The sequence below is a fragment of the Clarias gariepinus genome, chromosome 14, assembly GCF_024256425.1.
Source record: "Clarias gariepinus isolate MV-2021 ecotype Netherlands chromosome 14, CGAR_prim_01v2, whole genome shotgun sequence".
Classification (NCBI taxonomy): Eukaryota; Metazoa; Chordata; class Actinopteri; order Siluriformes; family Clariidae; genus Clarias; species Clarias gariepinus.
In genome coordinates this window covers 5,679,214-5,704,344 of record NC_071113.1, presented here as the reverse complement: position 1 = coordinate 5,704,344, position 25,131 = coordinate 5,679,214, and the positions used below count along the sequence as shown (strand labels likewise).

The 25,131-nt window shown below is 38.0% G+C and overlaps 2 protein-coding genes across 2 annotated transcripts; one reads left to right on the top strand and one right to left on the bottom strand.

The window, feature by feature from the left end:
- The first annotated feature begins 354 nt into the window (after window positions 1-354).
- LOC128540976 (uncharacterized) lies at window positions 355-8,645 on the top strand. The gene is made up of 2 exons (XM_053511020.1): window positions 355-433; window positions 2,102-8,645. The coding sequence occupies exon 2, from the start codon at window positions 2,185-2,187 to the stop codon at window positions 7,702-7,704; it is 5,520 nt and encodes a 1,839-aa protein (XP_053366995.1). The 5' UTR covers window positions 355-433; window positions 2,102-2,184; the 3' UTR covers window positions 7,705-8,645.
- Window positions 8,646-14,877: 6,232 nt separating this feature from the next.
- On the bottom strand, window positions 14,878-19,998 carry LOC128541264 (bone morphogenetic protein 2-like). The gene is made up of 5 exons (XM_053511613.1): window positions 19,722-19,998; window positions 19,448-19,575; window positions 18,246-18,362; window positions 15,600-15,759; window positions 14,878-15,388 (listed from the first exon to the last, which is right to left on the bottom strand). The coding sequence occupies exons 1-5, from the start codon at window positions 19,996-19,998 to the stop codon at window positions 14,940-14,942; spliced, it is 1,131 nt and encodes a 376-aa protein (XP_053367588.1). The 3' UTR covers window positions 14,878-14,939.
- Window positions 19,999-25,131: the final 5,133 nt, after the last annotated feature.

Below are 25,131 nucleotides of genomic sequence, written 5' to 3'. Positions count from 1 at the left end.
CTGCAGCCACCTATACCCCAACAGCACATGTGAGAGTAAGGCAGCTCTGGATCTTCCTGAATAGCATCTCTTTAGGGGGCAGAGAGGTAATAAGGGAACAGCCAGCAATGGCGCTTATGCCCCAATACCAAAATAGCAGATGAGTGCTCACCAGTTCTTCCCATACTCCAACTGTGCTCAGCCTTGCTCAGCTACTACGGTTATTCTGGTAGGCTCTGCTTTATATGCTCACTTCCATTTAAAGTTTTTTTTTGTTTGTTTTTTTTTTTGTCGCAAGGATTTCTACCTTACTTTTCACTATACATCCTTTTAAAAAGACTGCTGTACTTTGTTAAACAGCCCAACTCTGTATGGATTTCTGAATGATTCTGGATTCTAGAAACCTTGGTCCATGTATTTGCTGAAACATGAGAAATGGAAACCCAATCAATAGGTAAGAAAAGTCCTTTGTTTTTTATTATCTGATGAATACTAAACTATAAAACATACGTAGCACTTTATTATATACAAAAGCACAAATGATTCCAACTAGTTTCAAGTTAAAAACTTGCTAACAGATTAAAAATCTATTCTTTATCGTTAAAGATTGTTTAATCTTTTCTACCACACTCACTGAAATACATGTAAAAATTCTAAAATCTTTTTTTTTTTTTTTTACATCTGATTTTTATGTTGCATATCAAGATCAGTAAAGCTACCATATATAGACTTTGGTAACTTTCCTGGGGTTTGGAAATATATATATCTATACCAAAATACACACACACACACACATGTATATATATATTTTTTATGTTTAAATAGTCACTTTTAACTTTATTTTTAAGATGTATTTTTACTATCAAGTGCAGAACCATATATGGTTACCTTAACTGACCTTGATTTGCAACATAAAAATGGCAACTATGTAAATATGTATATGTTACAAAATGTAAAAAAAAAAAAAAAAAAATTAGATATTTCAATCTGCCCTATAAATGGATATTATTCTTTATCTGTTTAGGATGATACTTTCATTAAAATGTGTATATATACTGTAAGTATATTAAGACAACAAAAATAATGAAAAGTCACATTTATTTGAACATAAAAATGTTTATAAATACAAATAATAATGCAATGCAATACGAAAAAAACAAAGTTTTTGGAAGTTACCAAAATATGGTCCCTTAAGGGTTAAAACATCGAGTGCATGTTATATATACAAAGATACATCGTGCCATTTATGAACTGATGATTATAATTCAAATGTGAATTATAATTTTTAGGTCCTAAATTCAAAAGAAAACAATATTTTCCTGGAGGTTACTGAGGTCTTGTTTCAGTAGCATAGTTTTTGGTTACATGTAAATAACAGATGCAGGGAAGTCATCCAGACAGCAAGTTGATATGAAATTATGAGCACTGGAAAATAGTTGTGGCGTCCAAATTCTCTTGGCTGCTTTCTTTGGTCATGTTTCATAATGTCTAACATTTAAAATTATAGTTGTAGCTATGAGCTTTGAGGATTTCTGCTCTTCTAAGAAAATATATTTGTGTTTTGCCTGGAATTGTACTGGTGTGACTTTATTCTGTTTGCAATATATAATGCTTTAAGAGAAAAAAAAAAAAGTCTAAATTAGGTGAAGTGTGAAAATTTGGTTTTAGAAAACCATAGAAGTCATAGAGTTCCATACCTTTCTTGTGTGCGTGTATGTGTGTGTGTGTGTGTGTGTGTGTGTGTGTTGTTGTTGTGGTTTTAGTTCAGTGTCTAAAATTAAAGTGTGAACCAGGATAATAACCTGAAACAATACATTGACAACAGGCAGGTCTTGTGGTTCATGTGAAGTCTGAGCTATTTTAGTGGATCCCATGGAAGGGAATTGCTTATCTTCATGCTTGTAGTCATGCTGCTGCACATGGCTTATGTGTTGGGAAAGGCAGATAGGCATCCAGGCGCACCTAAAAATAGTTTATGTGTGGCTTAGTGTAGTTCTCTAAAATGTACTTCTGCACTTTAACCTTTTGGTTTAACAAATAAGCAGGTTAATCCTTCAGAAAGGAAGACTTGCGTAAAGAGAGTTAATTTTACATCTAAATATCTGTTTGTTTTTTTCTTTAGGAATGTCATGAGGTAGTTAAATTATGGTGGCCATGTAGGATGTTGCGGACATCAGACTGAAGTACGTGGATTATTCATTCATCATGAGCTGCACAGAGAAACAACATGTGAGCCGTAAATCAAACATGAAGCACCCTTCGAACCTGGACAGTTTTATGGATGAGGCAGACCGAGAGGTTATGAGCCTTACAGACCGTGCCTTTAAGAGTCTGTGCATCGGTGATGAGGCAATCTACAATGACTCAGAGCTTTTACCTTCTCCAGTTGACTGTCACAAGCCAATAGCTGAAGAGAAAACAAAAAAGCATGGAGCTCACCGTCCAAATGGAGTGTACAACACAGCTTGGCAGATAAATAAAACCACGTCAAAGATGTCATCACTTTTTGCTGCGTTTGTAGCTAAGAAAAACACTGACACAAAAATGACAAACGGCGACTCATGGGACAAATCAGCACTGCTTAGCATCCAAACAGAGCTATCTTCAGATTATCAAAACCAACTTACTGCTGAACACGTCAAGAGTCATCGTAAGCGCTCTGAAAAAGGAACTGTTAATAAATTGATCCAGGATACGAACAATTCATCAGCTAAATCAGCTAAAAATCAACATAGCAAATCCACTAAGCTGAGAAAACTGAATTCCAAAAACTTTTTTCTTCACAGTGAATTCAGCCCATTCCAGTCCTGGGGAGACTTGAATAGGTATGGACTGGAGCACATGGAGATGTTTCCATGCAATAGCCCAGCTGGATTGAATAAATCCCCAGTTTACAGTCAACTAAACAATTCAAACAGATTACATGTACCAGAGCCAAATCAAAGAGAGACAAGCCAAAGCACCTCACCTTTGGAACCTCAAAATAAGTCTAAATCTGATTTATCACAATGTAAAACACAAACGTTGACAACGGTACCGCCGGTACCGGACAAAAATTCTGAGCAAAATTTCCAGAAACAAACAAACATTCAGAATGAGACTGTTCAGACACAAGTGCTGTTGACCTCGTCCGAATCGTTTCCGAGGTGTCAGTCTGATGGGGACCTTCCTGCTCCTTGGAGGAAAAGTCGAAGCAGGGCAAAAGGTGTCGCCCAGCCACTTATCAGTTTAACTGCCTCTGAAAGGTCTAACACTGGAGAGGAGGGTGCAATACCAAATACAACTCAGGTCAGGACAGTGGAAGAAGCAACCTGCTTAAATTTAACTCCATTCAGTATTTCACAACTGTTGACACCAGTCATACCCTCCAGGCAGGGTACAGGAACCTCAGAGATACTGCAGTCTCTTCACTCACCTGGGGCCCTCGATATCCCAGCAATCCATGAGAATGAGATTTGTCAATCACCTGATATCAAACGAGAAGGATACAAATCCAAGGCGTCAAGTTTGTTATTTAATCTTAAGGACAATAGAAAACGAGTCAAGGCAACTTACAACCCACCACAGTTTAAAGTTTTAGATGCAGCTGAGCAAAATAAGTTGTCTCCGCTAATTGAGAACGATGTCACCAAAAATATTCAGAAAAGTCCAGAAATTAGAGATGCTAAAACCACATCAGCTGTTCAGAAAACTAATTTGAATCCAAAGAGCCCTGAGACTGCAGACATGCAAAGCGCACAATCCAGCGGTCATATAAATAGTGCATTGCCAGATGACTTTTTGGGACTTAGTCTACTGCAAGATTTGAATAGAGACTTTATACATTCAAAATCAAAAACAAATCCTTTGGCTAAAGTTACATACCCATCTTTAAATTTGTACCGGAAATCTAGTCCAATAGATTTGAATACTAAAACCATGCCAGTGGATGTCCATGGCTCTCATCCTACAAGTGCAGAACAGAAGCTAAACAAAGAGAAGGGAAGAAAGGAAATGCAAAGAAAACATCAATTGACTAAGCCAAAAATAAACAATGTTAACCATGAATATACTAATCAGAACCATGATGAAACGTCAAACAAGGCACTAAATGAGAAAAACAATGCTGTAGATCTAAAGGAAAAATATATTCCTGCTGTATTAAAGAAGCACACTGCACAAAAAGATGCCTTGACTATTTCAGGTAGTAGGAACAAAGAAAAAATTGATACAGGAGGAATATTTACGGCAGATGAAAGGCTTATCAAAAATAAAGAAAGTAACAGGAAGGAAACAACGCCTAAACATTTATTTTCTGCAAGACAAAATAACTACATCAAAAATCAAAGATATGTGAATGTAGATGAAGGTAATAATGAAGAATGTGAATACTGGCAAGAGAATGTCATCGCAGCAGGAAGGGATGAGCCACGGAAGGAAGGATTGAATGAAGATGTGTACAAGGGAAACGGACAGGAAAATAGGGACACTCCTCGTATCAAAGACAGTGCTACAAATGATGCTGGTACAAAAAATTATCAATGGATACCATCCCAGAAAGAACCAGGTATAGACACTGAAAAAGGAGCAGCCAAAAATGATGCTTCCTCTATGAAAGGAAACACTTCAGCAAAAATAGCACTGTTTAGTTTAAGGGAACAACCACTGAATACGGTCCCAGGCTCAAAGAAGAAGAACATCATAAAGGATAAGTATGAGCTAGCCACAGTGGCTTTAGAGAAAAGAATAGCAGAGAGAGAGCAAAGAGAAAAGCTTAGTGGTAGGCAAAGTGAGCTTGATGTACCCATTAATCAAGAGAGTATGCTAGCGTCGAATCAGAAAAAGGGAGGTCAGGAAGCCATTTCTGATTTTACATCAACTTGCCAAAATGGTCGTAGCATGTCAGGCATAGACACCTTCCATGGTGAAAGTCATGTGCCTGTGTTAAAATTAGAAGAACCTTATAAGCAGGAAGGTGCTGCAAAGCACAGCCCAAGTAGACTGATATTTACAGCCAGGGAAAGATCTGACAAACATGGTCAATATGGTGATATCAACTCAATGGCTGATGTTACTCAACTCACAGAAACAGTGTGTATGCCTAAAAATATAAGCCTTGATCAAGGAATCTCAGTAGTTCAGGACTATATCGACAGTAACCTCAGCAGAATGGGTGATGATTTTGAGTCTTCTAACCACACAAAGAAGGGCTCTTGTAAACCTGAGGCACCTCCTGGAAGAGAAAGAACAAATTCCCCCCAAAGTGAAGACATAGGCATGTATGAAAGTAAAAGAAAGGAAGATGTAAGGAGTTTTGAGAAATCAGTAAAAAATGAAGACTGTTTATTTAATATATCTAATCTACCAAGAGATGAAGGACCAGTAAAGGGCCATGTGTCATCACTGATTGAAAAAATTGATAGAAAACAAGTAAGGCCAAGGCTGAATGTTCAAGATGTTTCGAGGCAAGAAGAGGGTCTCATGGTCTATCCTGGGAATAACTCTTTAAAACAAAAAGCAATTTCACCAAAGGATATGCTGGATTTTCCTGAAGTTGAAGGAAATTTAACAAAAGTTAATTATGATGCAAGAGAAAAAGAATCAGACAGCAAAGAACTGCCTGACAAAGATTCAAAACTAGCCATCAAAAATGAATTAAATCTAGATGAAGAAATGGCTGAGAAAGAGGGATTTCAAATCAATAATAAAGATGTCACAAGGAATGCAGTGGACAAAAATAATGTGACTGGAACAGAGAATGAAAGTATTTCTAATAGTTTTAGAACAACAGGTGACAAGAACAAATCCGAAAATTATAGTGAAAGTCCTAGCAAAGAGTATTTAGCTGAGTATTTTGAGAAATTTGATGAACCTGATGTTGAACCTGAGCAAACCTTGAACCTGGTAACCCCTAAAAGTGCTCCTGTAGATAGGGTAACCCTTTATGATATTCTTTATCAAACAGAACCTTCATTGTTGAAAGATATGAAACAAATAGAACAGGGCAATATGTTGTCCAAACTACCAGAGGACTCTTCCTTTACACAGAAAACAGAGTCTCCATCTCTGAATGAAGGTAAAGAAAGAAAATGTGAGAATTTAGACACAACAGATTTCTGTTCCAGTAGCGACTCTAAAAGTACATCCCATAACTTAGACATGGCAGTTCCTCTTCCCAAAGATGTGGAAAAAGGAGGATGGGTGCACTGTTTGATTGAATCAGCTCGCAATCTAACACCAACCTGCCAGTCAAATGGCTCCTCTCCCATACTGGGAAAACCTGCTTTATTTAAGGTGAAAGACAACACATTCAGTGCATCCCCTGTTACCAAAACTGTAAGACCAACACTCCATAAAACTATTGCAGGTGTAACACAGCCATGGTCTCCTAGAGAAAGCTTAAGTGGGTCAGAAAGAGGTGAAGAAGATCAAGACCTTTTCAAAGACATTGTGGATGTGCATAATTCAACTTTGCCCTCCACACCTGTCCGAGTCACCCAGCCAAACCAGTCATCAATACAGGTTTTGCCCCCTCCATCCTTTCAACCCACCACAGAACATGAGGAAAAAGGGCTAACGGATGGTTCCACAGTGCCAGAAGAAGAGAAGTGGCCATTGGTTATATGTTCGGTTTCAGAGGAAAACGAAAACTATGAACAAAGTCCAGGTGACACGGTGGAGGAGATCACATTCAAGACTGTACCTAAAGACAGCACAGAGGAATCAAAAGCACCAAGTGAGAGATCTGAATCAGTTTGTAGTGGCACTGAAAATCAACCCCAGGGTAAACCACCTGCTGTCCCACCAAAATCGGAAAAAGCACTGCGTCGTGCCATGAAGCTGACCACAATGAGGATTCAGAAAGCAGAGGCTAAAAGTAAATCAGAGCGTGGTCGGAGCAGCGAGAAGGGTTCCAGTCAGAAACGTGAGAGGAGGCACCACAGTAGTGATAAACTTCTCAGTGACAGATCATACCAAAAAGAACTAAGTACGGACAGAGGTAGCAGTAACCAAAGCACTGGTGAAAACACCAGTGAGACATTTCCTCTAAATCCTAACACAGGTGGAAGGCATACCACACAGCATAATAAATCAAGTAGTCGTAGAAAGGAGAAAGAGACTGGAAAGAAACTCCAGCAAGGGCGCCATAGCAGTCTCATCAATACGGATAGTGATCCCAAGGGCTGTGTGGCTGTAAAACAAAACGAAAATAATTTACAACAGAAAGATCAGTTTGATACCCAGAATATAAATGCTGACTCTCAGAGATTGGGACGTACCAGTGAGAAATACCAACCACATAAGATGTACCGCAGGGCTCAAAGTTTGGACAGATTTGCAAGTGGCAAACATGAGCACATGTTACTTGATTCAGAAAATCCAGCATGTAAAACTAATACTGAGACAATAAAGAAACTGGGCCCAGCACAGACAGCACCTTTGAGACAAAACAGCATTGAGAACACTTATGGCTCTCCAGCAAACAACATCTTACCACATTCTTTCCCAATGACCCAAAGGAAGCTTTTGCAGGATCTTGATTCTGGACAGTACTTTGTGGTGGACATGCCAGTGCAGGTCAAGACAAAAACCTTCTTTGATCCAGAGACAGGAAGATACGTCCAACTGCCAGTTCAGTCACTTGAAGGGTCTGTACCACGGGCACAATCTGTAGAAGTTGTGAATGCACCTCCACTTATGCTGTATCATGGCTTTGTTCCAGTGCCTGGCTTATCCTTACCATAACCAAAATCCTTTTTAAAAGCATTTGTCTGCATATTTGGTCTCATCTCAGGCCAGTGAAATAAGCATGACGAGCTTTATCAAAAGTACAAAAGAGAGTCTCAGCCCTACCTGGAGGCTGTGTGTGTATTGGAAGAGCACTTTTAAATAAATGTAATTGGAATTTGATTGTGTTTAAGTCAAATACCCTATCTTACATTCTCATGGACAATTAGGATTCGATTCCGTCAGTCACCAGGGGGCACAAACCAGTGCACTCTCAGTCCAAATACAATGGGGAGGGTTGCATCAGGAAGGGCATCTGGTGTAAAACCTGTGCCATATCAACCTTGGGAATTGAATTGCAGCCCCAATAAAAAGAACAACTGCACAGATGTTGATGAATACAATTACATTATAGACCAATAAATGGTCTTGGAATACAGTGAGTCTGAATTCAGGCATTAGTATTTTTGTCATAACTAAATATATATGTTTTTTACATATTTTGCTCCTAGCTCTAAAATATAATAGTTTTCCTCCCGCATTTGGTATTGGCCTTTGGGATTTTCTAACGATTATGTATTTTATGATGTTGGACTGGGTTATTATGCTATTACATGAATGCAGAAAAATAGTGAATTTTCATTGTTGACATTCTTTGCCATAAAGTTTCTTTTGCAGATGACAAAATGCACTGATTAAATAGAGAAAAGTGAAAATAGTGGCTTTATGTCTTAAACGGCATATTTAAAGGCTTAATTAGATGTTACCTATGTATTTAGTGTATTTATGTAATAATTTGTGTATTTGAAATGACTGATTGATTTCATGAGGCTATGTTGCTGGCTTCATAAGATGTAAACCATTCCAATAAAAACACTCAACAAATGTCTAATATTTCATATTAAGTAAGAATGACCAGTTTTAAGTGACTGGTCTAAATAAACTACTGTTTAGATCAATCACTGTCCATATGTATGTTGTGTTATGCATTTTCTCTTCAAACACCTTTGCCCAGTGATTTGTAACATACCAGGTCTGTACGGAAAGTATGCAGCCCTCTAATGACTGCTTCACGTAATAAACTTCTAATTGTGATTCTAGATCTCGGCACTGTCAATCGCCAACAGTGTTGGGTGTAATCCATTCCAAAATAACGCGTTAGAGTACTTGGATTACTTTTTTGATATAATGAGTAATCTAACACATTAGGTCCGCCATTTAAGTACTCAGTTATTCAGACAATGTATGTAATCTGTGAGCCAGGCTGCAGTGATTACATTAGTGTGTGTGTGTGTGTGTGTGTGTGTGTGTGTGTGTGTGTGAGAGAGAAAGTTGTCCAACACGGGTCACAAATCTTTGTTAATTGCATCCCTTATACTTTCAACATTCTCAGGTGCTCAGGCCTCCAAGACCATGGTTTTAGAACTTTAAACTTTCTTAACCTTATCTTTGAAACCACACTTTTATTTGTGCTGCACTCATTGCATCGCCCCTGAAGGTGTTCTGAAACATCCGAAAGATGTCCATGTTCAAGCGAAACACAAAAGTTGATGCAGAATTGTGCATCATAGCCATACACACTCACTTAGTGCGACAGCCACACACACACACTCACTCAAAGGCATCTTGCTGCTAATGTATAGTAAAGTTGTCATTGCTCACTTTTGTACATTATAGTCCACTCCTTTTGGCTGCCAGGTTGCATCATTTTTATTTTACAGTATTAGGATCGGCATGACTTTTTCAAGACTTTTTCAAGACTTTTTTCATAAATGACCACAAAGATTTCCCAGGCATTTCAATCTGAGGTATCTACCTACAGTATGTGCATTAATTTTAGTAGAGTACTGTAGGTATGCCTTAAGGGTATTAGCCTTTGTAAGGTTAACTAAGACCTTTTTGTCAGATGTTACTACGGTACACGGAAGTATAATTACAATCATTTCATAAGTGTTAAATGCTTTAATTAATAATTACATTAAGTTTATGCAAATAGTCAATAGGTGAGCGCTACCATCAACCCTGTGCCATGCCAACAGTAAAGCATCTTTTACGTGTGGGGTCACGTCTGAGTCAAGGGACGGGGCTCACGCACAATTTTATCCAAGATCACAGCTACTGTATGAATAAAGAAAGGTACAAAAACATCCTCTGGCTTGGCATCAAAACAAAGCATCTAAATTTTGGGTCAGGGGCCAGGAAACTCCCCAGACCTTAATCTCAGTGAGAACTTGTGGTCAATCCTTAAGACGTGGGTGGACAAACAAAAACCAAATTCTGACAAACTCCAAGCATTAATTATGCAAAAATGTTTGTAATTATACTTAAGTATACCAAGGTAACATCTGACAAAAGTATTTAAATATACTAAAGCAGCAGACTTTGGGGAAATTAATATTTGTGTCATAACTAAACATTTCGACCACTGCTGTACATGCTTTATTTGGATGTTATACAAGGTTCAACCATAAGGGGAGCCAGCTAGAAGCATTTCTTTCTGATGCTTCTCCAAGGATTTATTTGTGTTATCTGTGCATAAGGAATGTTTCTAGCCACCACACAACACAACTTGTTTCTGTGGATTCCAGACATTGTGCATAACAGCTGGTGTCAAGGGAAGATGCAAATATAATGTGCTGTTTTGTAAGCCATCAGATGAGTTGCATGTATTACTGTACTGGTCAGCACACGTCTTGTATGTGCTGGGGACTGGAGTTTACACATGCCATTCTGTGGCTGAACCATCCCAAAAATTTTAAGCATTTCAATGGTATTAGCATCTCAGTATATTAATAAGCATATCAACAGATGGTCCCAAAGTCCCCAGGTCAGACCTAGGTCCAGTGAGGACTTTTAAAGTGCTATGTGTAAGTGACTATCAGTTGATGCATTACTAATATGCAGTAGTTTCAGCGAGCATAATTACGAGTCTTTTGTTAATTTAGCTTAGTGGGTAAAGGAAATATTGAAATAAAAGTAAAGAAACAGTCAACATACTGTATGACAAAGTGGTCTGACTAGCAGGGTTTGCAGAGCTCTTTAGAGCTCAGAGCTCACAATCTACCTTCAAAATTTACAGGCTGAATGTTACACCAGGTTACTGTCCATCAGTATGCTCAATTTACAACACCATTGGGAGTTTTATTGTTTATGGAGTTTATGTTGTTTAAGGACTATCAGTGACTTAGCTAATTAGGCATTTACTAGTAGTTCATTCTACTACCCAGGAGCCAGAATCAAAAAGTGTCCTAATTTATGTCTTCTGGATCCGTGAAAGATGGGGAACCAATCTAATGATAGAGGATCAGAGGGAGGTTAGTGCTTTGCAGGTGTACAAAGTACTGTACTTTGAGGTAGTTGGGTGCTGGCCTGTTTTTGACTTTATAACAAGAATCAGTGTGGCTACAGCAAGCCAATGGGGGGAGCAAGTAAAAAAAAAAAAAAAAAGAATAATGCAATTGTATTATTCCAACTAATGCAAGTTGGAATAACACAAAGAAGCAGACCTGCCAGGACCAAATTGCAGTAGTCCCATTTTGAGATGACTACATTTGACTGAGCAAGCACCTAAGAGGCTTGTATAGATACAATTCCTCTGTTGTTAATTCTTCTGTTGTTGTAGAAATAAATCAACATGACTGTGTGAGGTTAGCAGTGTGAGTGGAAAAGGACAGTTGTTTGTCCAGTTTGTCCAGTTACCCTAAGATGGCAAAGGTGGCCAAAGTTATGTTAGAGAGCTTAGTGTTGTCCAGAGATATTATAAGATCCTGATGGGGATGATTCAATTGGAATGAACAGCAGTTCAGTTTTGCTAGTATATGTTTCATCAAGCATGCTGACATCTGAGCAGAAACATGAGTGTCTAAAGGAAGCAAGGAGAATATGAGTTGAGTGTCACTCACACACAGCAGTGGTATGAAGACCCATCTAACAATGTGATCGTACAGTACCAAGAGATTGAGTATAGCGAGTGAACAAAAAATGACCAAGTACTGAGCCTTGTGGGACACCTGTGGAGAATCTGTGTGGGAAAAAAAAACATCTTCCCAGTTGTGTTTGACTAATGGCACTTAGTTATTAACCTAGTTAACCCAGTGTACAGGTAAGTATGTATCCAATGATTTAAACTTTAAAGCACCTTTTCTAAGACGCTCTGGATAAGAGCTTCTGCCAAATGCCTAAATGTTAATGTAAATGTAAATGCAATAAATGGTAGTGATGAGATACCAGTAGGTTATTGTTAGTAGGCAGATAGACAAGAGCCAAAAGAGATGCTGTACAGAACTTTTTTTAAACAGTCTCTGTTTAGCTTTATTAGTGTGTCACACAGCACTACTTATGATTTTCTGTCTGATACGGTCCAAGTTTATGCTTTTAGAACATTTTATGAACATTAGTCTCGATTTACTTTAAATATACAGAATCTGTGTATCATTATTTGATTTGTTTTGTTTTTGAATTAAAAAATAAATAAACAAAAACATGTTTTTTTAATACTCATGTTTAAATAAATAAAAAATTACTGCAGAAGACATGAACTTTAATAGATGTTTACACACACTACGGCTAATCTGCAGGTCTTTGGACTGTGGGAGGAAACCCACCAAGCATGGGGAGAACATGCAAACTCCATGCACACAGCGATGGGAATCGAGCCTGGCCAGGAATCAAACCTGGACCCTGGAGGTGCAAGGCGGCAGTACTAACCACTACACCACCGTGCTGCTCTTTTTGTGATTAATAGCACCAAATTCACCCTTGAAGAAGTTTTCTGCCCATTAGGTTTCCTGTTGATGTTATGTCTATGTTGAAAGCTTTGCCTGCATATACTATACATACACACAGAATACAGTATCTAATGTATCATTAAAGATCATCTGCACATTTGATTGGCTGCTGTGTAATTCTTTTTGTCTTCTTTGGAATGTATTTATTTTTATATGATGTACTGTTTTTATATGACACTCCTCCAGGGTCCAGGTTCGATTGTCGGCCAGGCATGATTCCCATCTCTGTGTGCATAGAGTTTACATGTTCTCCACGTGCTTGGTGAGTTTCCTCCGGGTGTTCCGGTTTCCTCCCACAGTCCAAAGACATGTAGATTACTGTAGGCTAACTAGCGTCTCAAATTGCCTGTAGTATGTGAATAAGTATGTACAGTATGTGTCCCTGTGATGGATTGGTACCATGCCCAGGGTGTACCCCGCCTTGTGCCCTTGGGCTGGGGGATGTGCTGTTGCTGTTTTTTTTCTACAGTAGTGATTTTCCTTTTGTACCGGTGTTTGGGTTACAGGACAAGCTCGCAATGTATCAAACCATGCCATCATATTTCTCCATAGCTCTGTCTGAGAGCTTTTTTTGCTATGCCATACCTAATAATGTCAGATCCTGTCAGAGAATCGGCAAGCCATCATTTTGAAAACTTGGAAATTCACTGAAAATATGGTAAAAGTAGGAACAGGGCTTACTAGGCTGCTACATTTAGCTATTCCATTGTAAAAACCAATGTGATGATTATGATCCGCAAAAATGCCCAGCAGAGCATGTACCTTCTGTGGAAACAGACGTGTGGTCTCCCGCAGGAGCTGTTGATCCAGTTTAAACTGCAGTCATCAAATCTGTTCTGTGTGCATACATAATGTTCGTAATAAAAACAGTCACAAAAAGGAGTGGAACAGACTGCAGCAAATAATATCAATCAGTGGAGTATTACAAAAATACTGTACAGTAGTTTTGTAAAATATTACTTTTGCTTGTAGCTAGTAGTAAAACACTAGGCTTTTTAGTAAAGTAACCGATGATGATGTAACTAAGGAGCACATTTGTTGTCCTTTTGTTTGAATCGTGTATCGAGCATCTGTGCATTTTGGCGCTTAGCGTACAAACTGTTAAAAGCTAGGGTTTACGTATGATTAAAATCACTCTATCATATTGTAATACGTTTATTATAATATCCATCCACTTGGCATCTACTAAATAGTGACATCATCATTTGTAACATGTACAAGTGCTGTCTCTCACACTAGTAAAAAAACAAACAGTGATAATAAGGATATAAAATGTAAGATATTTGAGATCTTAACCAATACAGTAACTTGTGACTTTGGCAACTAATAAATTAAACTTATGTACAAGTATAACTTGTCAGTTGCCAAAGTCATTAGTTATTCTTCAAGATCTCTAATATCTTACTTTATAAGATCTTTACACGTTGCATAACAGTAATTCCTTACTTTAGATAGTTACTAGGATTAGTAACATATTACTATTATATAAAAGAAAAGGTAATAGCATTATATTGCTTTTACTAAAAAGTAACTAGCAATAGTAAGATTTACTTTTAGTAGTAACTGGCACAACACTGGTTATTATAGTTCATTAAAAATCAGAAGAAAACTATAACAAAATCACACACATCTTTAAATACTTTATTGTAAACACTTATCCAGTGCAACTTTATTTCAGTATATGATGCACGCTCATATTTAATATATATCTTTGTTTTTTTATTATCTGTACAGTGTCTGTATGTTGTGAGTGTATTCGGTCTTTAAATATTATACATTCCCTGTACATTCTCTGTATTTATTTTAGTCACCAACAACCAGATCGACATTATTTATGGTAGTTAACATACTTAAATACTTATATTTATTTATTACTACAATAAATCTGATTCTGACTCTGATAAATTTATGACAAAGTGCCAAACTTTTTTTGTAATTTTTTTTTTTTTGGGAATTGGCGGCTCCTTGTGGTAAAAATTGGTAAAGCATTGTAAACATTAGTCTCCACTAAATGTTTTACTTGGTCCCACAAAGGCAAAAGGGAAGAAAAAGAAGCAAATGCCCCTCCTGCCATATCCTAGTTAAATATGCTACTGTAGTCCTAATGTATATTTTGTAGATCCTCGATGTCCACTTTATTAAGAACACCTGTACACCTGCACATGCATGCAATCTTATAAGCCAATTATATTCACTGATTCTGAGCTTTTCTGTGAACATTAATGGGAGCTTGTTACTGGTATTTTCATTTTTTTTTTTTTTTATGATAATGTTTCCAACTGTTTTTGCATTACATAATACACTGGGAATAAATACACCTGGGAACTTGTTAGTATTTTTTTTTTTTTCAGGTTTGTTTGTGTCCACATAAACATCATGTTTTCTGTTGCAACATACCCCCTTTATTTGCCTACAATAATAGATTCAATTCAAAATCCAGCAAATGATAATAAACATTTGATGCATTCAGTGGCAGCCACAGCTACCTGCCACCATGTCGTCATATTGTTTAAGAACAACATTTTCCTCATCGTCAAAGTACAACAGACTTATCGGCTGAAGATTGTCCGGGACACAGCATGGCCTTCCCACTCTGCTGGACAGTTTTAATGTGTTTACGATGGACTGCACGATGGCATGATTCGTTGCACGTAAGCCTCCACTGAGTGGAAACGGGCAGGACCCAGTGCAATGGTATGCGTTGTAGCCACTTGGTGATATTATCCATCCGGACCAACCGAGTTTTACAAAGTCCACATAGAGAGGTGTTCTTTGACAATTTATAGCATGTAGATTTTCAGCTGCACTCTTATGCGTACTCCTGCGCCTTCGAACCGCAGCCTGGACGGAGCTTTTGTATTCGATGAGCTCTAGGGGTGAGTTAGTGTTCCAACCTGATGAGGAGCCTCTTTCACCTGTGGAATCATAATAATGACTTCAGAAAAGTCCAGCATCTTAAAAAAAATCCACTTGTGTGAACTGATTACTGTACTTTAAGACATGAGACTGAGATTTTTTTTTTAACTAAACTGTCAAAAACAGCCAAGAATCCATCTCTACTCACAATTTATGTACTGTATATAATTATTTACTGTATATTAAACAATATACTGATAAAACATTTACCAGAACTTCTTCGACCATCATCTGAGTAGATAACCAAATAGGTGTCGTTTTCCTCATAGCCCCTTTCTCTTGATGTTGTCTCGAGCCAGTGTCTCGAGGGTAACGTGGGAACAACCAAGATGCCTCTATTTGTACTGATGTTTAGAATCCATTTGGTGACCTACAGTATTATAAATGTCAGTCAAAAACATACAGTTTTATCAGCCCTGTAGCCGTTAAGTTTAAATATGAATAATTTATTTATATGAATAAATTATGACTTTGAAGAGTGCTGTGGAAAAACTTAACTGTGCAAAGTTTAAAGATTTTCAATCCAACACTCTTTTATGGGTGATTAAATGTTAAGTGGCTCCCTTCCCTCGCAGACTATTAAACATTTCAAAAAAGGTGTACTAAGGGTCCGGTAGCACCAGTTACTTTAGCTGCTCAGTTATTAATATGTAAAAAAAAAAAATTCACACAACGCTAATGTTTGTTATGTAAAAGTAATCTGTAACAGTTTTTAAATTTTCATTTCAGCTTAGCTACATGATAAATTATTAAGGTGCTTTGTGTTGCAGGTGTGAGTTCAGATCTTAGCACTTCAAGCTGACACTTCAGAACCCATGAGCAAAATTTTACGAAAAACCTAAAAAATTCAAACTTCTTGTGGTTTAGTTCTAAATTAAATTAAAATGTATGTTGGACAGTCTTTTCCAGGTAAAGTTCAGTTCTAAATGGGTTCCAGCTCAGAAATGTAAATGCATTGATGTACAAAACTTCACTAATACAGTACATAGCGTCAATGTACATAAATACACTCACCTAAAGGATTATTAGGAACAGCTGTTCAATTTCTCATTAATGCAATTATCTAATTAACCAATCACATGGCAGTTGCTTCAATGCGTTTAGGGGTGTGGTCCTGGTCAAGACAATCTCCTGAACGCCAAAGTGAATGTCAGAATGGGAAAGAAAGGTTATTTAAGCTATTTTGAGCGTGGTATGGTTGTTGGTGTCAGACGGGCCGGTCTGAGTATTTCACAATCTGCTCAGTTACTGGGATTTTCACGCACAACCATTTCTAGGGTTTACAAAGAATGGTGGAAAGGGAAAAACATCCAGTATGTGGCGGTCCTGTGGGCGAAAATGCCTTGTTGATGCTGGAGGTCAGAGGAGAATAGGCCGACTGATTCAAGCTGACAGAAGAGCAACTTTGACTGAAATAACCACTCGTTACAACCGAGGTATGCAGCAAAGCATTTGTGAAGCCACAACATGCACAACCTTGAGGCAGGTGGGCTATAACAGCAGAAGTCTCCACCAGGTACCACTCATCTCCACTACAAATAGGAAAAAGAGGCTACAATTTGCACGAGCTCACCGAAATTGGACAGTTTAAGACTGGAAAAATGTTGCCTGGTCTGATGAGTCTCGATTTCTGTTGAGACATTCAAATGATAGAGTCAGAATTTGGCGTAAACAGAATGAGAACATGGATCCATCATGCCTTGTTACCACTGTGCAGGCTGGTGGTGGTGGTGTAATGGTGTGGGGGATGTTTTCTTGGCACACTTTAGGTCCCTTAGTGCCAATTGGGCATCGTTTAAATGCCACAGGCTACCTGAGCATTGTTTCTGACCATGTCCATCCATTTATGACCACCATGTACCCATCCTCTGATGGCTACTTCCAGCAGGATAATGTCACCAGATCTCAACTCAATAGAGCATCTTTGGGATGTGGTGGAACGGGAGCTTCGTGCCCTGGATGTGCATCCCACAAATCTCCATCAACTGCAAGATGCTATCCTATCAACATGGGCCAACATTTTTAAAGAATGCTTTCAGCACCTTGTTGAATCAATGCCACGTAGAATTAAGGCAGTTCTGAAGGCGAAAGGGGGTCAAACACCGTATTAGTATGGTGTTCCTAATAATCCTTTAGGTGGGTGTATATTAATTGTTAGATCAACTGTGGTTGGATCTTCTCAGTCCATAAATCCACCTCTAACTCTGTTTTCCACAACACACCTCCAAACATGTCACCATGAATTACCCTTACAACACATTCACAGTCTCGAGGTTACTGACCATGCACACTGTCCCATTACCCCCAAATCTTAGACATTTTCTCTACTTTAAATAATAAAAAGGTATCTGGACTTACCAAAATTTATCACAGTGCCTTGATTTTTGAGTATTTTACCTAACACAACTCATTTGCTTAAGAGCTTGACTCTTTGAGTCTGCAATGTCTTGGATTTGTCTGCTCGTGCTATGTTTATTAAGTTATAATGATAAGTTGAATAAATACAATTTGCGGTTCAGAGCTCTTTACACGAAGAGCTCTTTGCACCTTCTCCACCTCCCTATAGGTTTGAGCACTGTGGACAGCCCCAAAGCACAGTCCATAAGCATTCCCCTAGTAATAACCTACAGGAATAGAAAAATTGGGGTCTGTGCAAAAGTTGATCAGTGAAATAAGTCAGTAGTTTGGTGACACCTTCTGTAGTACTGTAGTTGTTATAACCTAGCTAATAGGCACTTACCATATGTCCACTAACAGAAATACCACATTACTTTCCATTTTTCAAATGGCAGTGGAAAAACAAATATCCAGAAAACACTGATAGATCTGCATCATTATTGTGTTACTTTATCTCACCGTCTGTGTGATGTTGAACAATTCCCATCCTTCAGTGTACACAGACAGTAACCGGGACAGGATCAGGTTCCCTCGCCATGGATTCACTCTGCTGTCCAGCACTTCATACAAATCGACCTGAAAAATCCAACATAAGAGAAAATTTATTTGTCTAATCTATGTAAATAAAAGATTTGTTTTGTCTGTACATTGGTCAGAATTGACTCACATAGAAACCCCCGCAAGGCATGCTGGTCGTCAGCCGCCGCCCCGCCCACGCCACAATATAATGTTGTCTCACCAAACAAACTTTTGTGAAATTACAGTTTAAAATAATAAAGGCTTTATCTTTGTTTCAGGCAGACATGTACAGGGACTTCAACCTGAAATAATAATACCACTAATTACATTAAAACTGATCATCTTATCAGCTACAAACTCTTGTCTCATTAACAATGTACTTATGCTTGTTTCAGTACAAATTTTTGGCCAAAACACAGTATTGATGCTGATTTTATTGAATTGTTTTATGTTCTGTTTTATGTTCTGAAGTTTATGCAACATGAAAGTGAGCAATCTTGCTTCCCTAAAAATTTCAAGTTGGTAACTTCAGCTATTTTAAAGAGATGATTTTATATGTTGAACCAAAATTGCTAACTTTTCATCGTTATACTGTCTCATTTTAAATATTAATTATTTAAAATGAAAATTTTATTGATACCAAAATTGGTGTAAGTGTCTAGAGGCATTTCACCTGTAAAATTACAATTACGTTGCTAAATTAAAGCCTTCAGTGTAAAATGTAGGATTTTTTTTTTTTTACAAATTCATCCCAAATGTCTAATTCATGTTGCAATATTAATTCTGCATTTTAGAATAATACAATTTTTTCATGTGAACTCTAAATCGGCCAAGTTTCACCTGAATGACAATTTAATACAAGTTAATATCATTAGAAAGATTTAAATAAAAAAGTTTCTACACTACATAAAAAGTCATGAAATTTTATTTAATTGTAATTAGCAAATGTGTTTCTTTTTATCTGATAAAAATATAAATGTGTAGCATGTTTACAAAAAACGAAATCGCATGGATCGGGAGATAAGAAGCAGAAGTATTATGAAAAATGGTGTTATATGATCCACATCTTCACCTCCAGTCCTGCAGGTAAGACACTTTTAGCACCAGTACCATGTCTTGGTCGTCTATAAAGTAACACTTACTCTGTAAAAGTGATGTCCCGGTAAAACCGCGCGCCTGCGCCGGAACCAGCGGACCTCCGCCTTGGTGATCTTCTCGCCTCGGGTGAAGGATGTCAGGTTAAAAAAGTGAAACGCGCCATTGGATTGCCCTAAAAAAATTCCAACACAAATGTAATAGAATAAAAACCTTGTGTGAAAGATGTGTGTGTGTGTGTGTGTGTGTGTGTGTGTGAGTGAGTGTACAGTATGAGACCTAGACACAGCTTCCCACCGGCTCTGAAGGTCCCTTACGCACCTGTGAAGCTCCTCACGACGCCCCCCTGCAGAGCCCCGGGGTTCCTGATGTGTTCCTCGTACAGCTCCACCATGAAGCGCGGCGCTTTTCTGCGCGCTTCCCGACGCGCGTCATCCCAGGAGCGCTGCCTGGACACATCTGTAACGCCGCGCACATCTGGCGCGTCTTCAGCGGACAACGCGCTGAAAAGTGACCCGAGCAGCAGGGCAAGGATCTCACACAGATAAACACTTCGTATCAAAGTCATGGCGAGTCGCAGGAGAGGTGCCACGCGCATTCAGGATCAAAGCGGAGCTTGCACCAGTATGGCATGAGATCACAAGGTCATGTGATGCTGGACTGCGTGCAGTGGGTAGCACCTAAACATCTGTAATTGTACCCCATTGTGCGTGCGAGATAAACGACACGAGCAGCTTTTCCATAAAAACACTATAAATTTTAGAAAGTCCTGCGAATTTTATGCATGAATTAAAACTGCGATCCAAGTATTAAATCACTTCGCACATATGTTGTTCTCACTTAATAGCTAACAGATTCAAGTTAAAATAGAAAAGAACAGTTTTAGTGATTATAAAAATCTGATTTTCAGCATAAAAATAATGGTTAAAATAATGGTCCACAGCTTTACACAAATAAACTGTTTGATTAAACTTTATGACTGAAATTGTAATTTTGTTAAATTATTATTATTATTATTATTATTGCTGTTGTTGTTTTTGTTGTTTTTGTTGTTATTATTATTATTATTATTATTATTATTATTATTATAATGGTGGATTTGTGTGTGTGTGTGTGTGTGGAGGTTGCATGTTCTCCCTGTGCTTGCTGGGGTTCCTTTGTGCGCTCCAGTTTCCTCCACAGTCCAAATACATGCAGCTTAAGTCAATTGACATTTTCAGTTGTCAATAGTGTTTGAGTGAATGCTTGTACCTGAGTAGCCTGTAAAGAATGAAATGGGCGGATTCTTTTGATGTTGTTAAGAAGAATTTGACAAGAGCGAGTAAGTTTAGCAATGTGTGAAGAAAATGACAGTTGATTGTCCACAGCTATCTCTATAGTATAAGTATTGAACCCAGTGGCAGACTAGTTGAGAGTCTATATGGGGCAGATATGGATCCCTCCATGTCACCTCATTATACAGTAGTTTCCTTCTACAGACCAAAGACACGCAGAGTAGATGGCAAGTGATCCATAAGGTGTGAGTAAGTCTGTGAGTGTTTGTACATGCTTATGCCATGCGATGGACTGGCACTCGTCCAGGGTGTACCCTGTCGAGTTTCCTGGGATAGGCTTCAGGCTTCCTGGTACCCTATACAGAATAAATAGTGTAGAGAACAATGAGTGGAAGTAATAATAATAATAATAATAATAAGAAGAAGAAGAATCTAATTTTCTTCTAGGATCATGTTGCCTTTTTACTGTTGATATGTATTGCTCTGTAATTTGGTGATATTTATTATTAGCAACAATAATAATAACAAGAACAAAGCACCACAAAAGATTACAGGATGTCATTATTATTATTTTGTGTATGATAATAATAATTATTACTATTATTATTATGTTGTGGATGAAGATCCATTTCAAATGCTTTTGCATTTCACCTTTGTGATAAACAATGACATATATGACAAATGCTTCAATAAAACTATGTATTAGAACAAGGAAAAGACTAATAATAAGGATAGAAATAAATATGAAGATATGACTTTCCCAACACATGATGTGCTTTTCTTTCCCAGCACATGAAACGCTTATTACCGCCTGATAACATTCTGTTGTTAGTAAGCAGTGAAGAAGAACAGCGTGAACATTACCTAATGACGTCAATGAACAATTAAATGGCATGTGTACTGCTGTCTGAGAGCAATGTGCTGTTCTGTAGCAGTTTGCTGTGTGTTATCTGTGTGCAGTCAGGTCTCCCTGCAGTGTGTTAGGTAAACGTAGGGACCCAGCAATGACGCAAGACCGAAGGCAGGGTGACTGTGTGGGATTTTCCTACTCTGTTCATGCATCATTAAAAATGTCTCATAGTAATGATCGTGCTTTATAGCCCTAAAGACTCATCACTCATCCTGGGAGGGCACTGAGTTCATTACTGTATTTTTGCTAAAAGTTCAGAATTTTGATCAGTCCTGTAGCCTAAACTTATGGAACCACTCCTAGATAAGGTCCTCACGCTTCCCTGTGAATGAGCAGAGCAGTTTGTATGTTTCTATTACTGCTGTAGGTGGGGATACAACACCAGACCATGACAGGGATATAATAATAATAATAATAATAATAATAATAATAATAATAATAATAATAATAATCGTCAATATCATCATCATCATCATCATCATCGCAGTATCCGTAGTATTCCTGACACCTTACCTGATTTATATGTGCTTGTCTTATTTGGATATATAAATAAAATAACTTACATTAGCACTGTCACCATGCACATCCTGGATCAAGGTTCGATTCCCGCCTTGGGGTTTGTGTGCATGGAGTTTACATGTTTTCCTAATGCTTGGTGGGTTTCCTCCAAGTACTTTGGTTTCCTCCACCAATTCAAAGACATGAAGATTAGATTATTTGGTGTTCCCAAATTTTCCATAGTGTGTGAATAAGCGTGTGTCCTGTAATGGATTGGCACCCTGTCCAGGGTGTACTCTGCCCTAAGTCTCCTGGGAGGCCGCTACCCTGTATAAAGTGGTATAGACAATAAGTAAGCGAGTGAGTAAGAGCTTGTTCAGCTGTGGACTTGATGTACGTAGCAGCTAGCTGACAAAATGTGATAGTATAACAACTTTTTAATGGCCTCAATTAGTAATACAGTCTGTCACTATATTGACTGACATTTCCATTTCATTAAATCAACATAAATTAACAAGATTTTGTCATGTTTGTTGTTTTGTTTCACTGTGTACTGAACTGTACAGTATATGGTTGAAATGACATGTCAAATATAATAAAAGCCTACTTGACTTATTCTATTAATCAAAAATGATTTCTGCTTTGTTGTGTTCCTCTCCAGCTCTGATTCTCTTATTAAACTCAAGAGATAGAGTGGCTTTGAAAAAAAACCTTATTTGTATAATATACAGTAGGTGATAACTGGAAACAAGGCCAGTTCCAAGCATGAGAAGAAGCTTTTAAAAAGAGATAGATAGATAGATAGATAGATAGATAGATAGATAGATAGATAGATAGATAGATAGATAGATAGATAGATAGATTGATTGATTGATCTCCATCCTCTGCCTCCTGCTCCATCTCTCATGAACCAGTGGTCTTTCTAAATGACAACAATGTAAGATTAAAGCAAATCATCATTGTAGGCACACATTTGTATTTTGGCTCACTCAAATTCTCCCACTTCCTCCGCTGAAGAAGAAATGCTGGATGCCAGTGAATTCTGATTGGCTGTTTCCTTTTCAATCAGTACCAGCCAATAGCAATCTGCAGCGCGTGGCAGGCTGTGAGAGCTCATCTGGGATCTTGATGGAAGGAGAGAGAAGTTTGAGTAAGTGAGTCATGTACAGCACTTGCAGCAAGTGTTTTCGGTTCAGTGCAGAGGCAGTAATATGTGAGATTAATACTGTAGTGTAAGAACCCTTCCTGTGTGTTTGTTTCACATTGTTGCGTGTAATGTTACTTGATTGAATTCTGTGGGATTTATTGGTGATCCGTTTGATCTGTTTTGGAGACAGCCTTTACCCCATCTAGTGTACTTATTTTAATGACATTACACAACATTTACATGCAACTATATAATAAATACATTTTATAAAAATTAGTTGTTTGCATAGGTTTGTGTTTCTGGGATGGTACAGTAGGAGAGTATTACTCCTCAAACAGCTAAAATATGTCACAACATTCAGTGTAAAATGTGTCAAATTAATAAATGAGTTGTTTTATGAAGGGAAATTAAGTATTAATGCATACAGCACTCTGTTGGCTGCTTGAGAGCTGAATCAATCTCCATTCAGCAAGGCGGCAGCTCTAGTGCTTCTCTGCCCACTGTTTCTGCCACTTCTATGTCTGGAGTATTCACTAATCTGCTTCGTGCTCTTTGGATTCCAAGGTTTTAAAGTCTTAACTCATTATAAGATGTCGACAGATGCTCATCAGGGACAATCTGATCATTTTAATTTGTGCATATTTTGGCACACATCTCTTACTTATCCCCCATTTTTCTTTTGTATGATTCTGTAAAGCTGCTTTGCAACAATGACCATTAATAAAAGCGAACGTAGCCTAAGCACTTACAACAGAATTTATCACGAAAAAAGCCACAGACAGGAAACATTTTCTAATTGTGTGTGTGTGTGTGTTGCTACAGTACAGTATGTGTGTGTGTAGGAGTGTAAGTGTGTGCTTGCCAACTATGACCTTAAATTTGTCCCATAAGATCATCTGATCGTCATGTAGTCAACATTGCTTTGACATCATTTCATCAAAGTAATTCTAACTTTCAAAAACAACCTAATACCAATGTAGTCTCAACGTCTGTTACACTGCCAGATAAATGTCACCACAATGTTTTGATGTTTTGACGACCAGGATTTCCTACTGGGAGGTGATCAGACACTGATTTGATGTTCTGTGCTGTTTGGCTCGTCCTTTGTTACACTAAATAAATGCATACAGTAACACTTAGAGTTGCTCCTGTCCCTGTTTTTTCAAGACTGTGCCTTTTTTTTCTATCTGTCCCGGGAAAAATATATAATTTTTCAAGACCTATAATGTCCTGATGTCATAAAACAGCTCAATTTAGACTATATATCTATATTGCATAACTATCTTAAAAGCAATCCAGAAGTTGTTGCCAATGATGATAAACACAACAAAGCCACAGTTCTCAAAAAATTAGGTCTCTAAGGGACGGTCTGTCTTTTTATTCGTTGTGTCAAGTTTTTCTAAGACAAAAGTGGCGACACATTACGCAATAGTTGGACTGTATACCAACATCAGTTAAAAAATATTTGCCCCCTAGTGCAGCTGTCAAACTTTGTTGTCTCACAGCTAGTCATTCCATAGTTTTGTGTTTTGTTTTGCTTCATGTGTGTCACATCATTAGTCCCCAGTTTTTATGAGCTGTTGAGCATGAGGGGATTCATACATCACATAACACATGGGAAACTACACTAACTGTCTTAATACCCTGGGGTAATAGAGAGCACTGACCCCTGTGTTCTGTGGTGACAGAAGACAAAACTTTGTTGTATAAGCCTAGCTAGGATGTTTTCTGTTCCCCCCTGGTACTGCAAGACACCTTTTACTGACCCTGAGGCACCCATGAGTTTATCTTGGGTCTTAGTCCTGGTCAGGTTTTTCTAATGAAACAAGATAATAAGTGAATGAGAACAACAGCCTGATCAACATTTGCTTTAACCTACTGTATATACAGTACTGCCAAACA

Excerpts from the sequence above, each read along its gene's own strand:
- LOC128540976 (XM_053511020.1), top strand. The coding sequence starts at position 2,185 with ATGAGCTGCACAGAGAAACAACATGTGAGCCGTAAATCAAACATGAAG.
- LOC128541264 (XM_053511613.1), bottom strand. The coding sequence starts at position 19,998 with ATGCGCGTGGCACCTCTCCTGCGACTCGCCATGACTTTGATACGAAGT. Across the intron at positions 15,760-18,245 it reads TGTTCAACATCACACAGACG|GTCACCAAATGGATTCTAAA; the intron begins GTGAGATAAAGT and ends ATAATACTGTAG. Across the intron at positions 15,389-15,599 it reads TGATGGTCGAAGAAGTTCTG|GTGAAAGAGGCTCCTCATCA; the intron begins GTAAATGTTTTA and ends ATGATTCCACAG.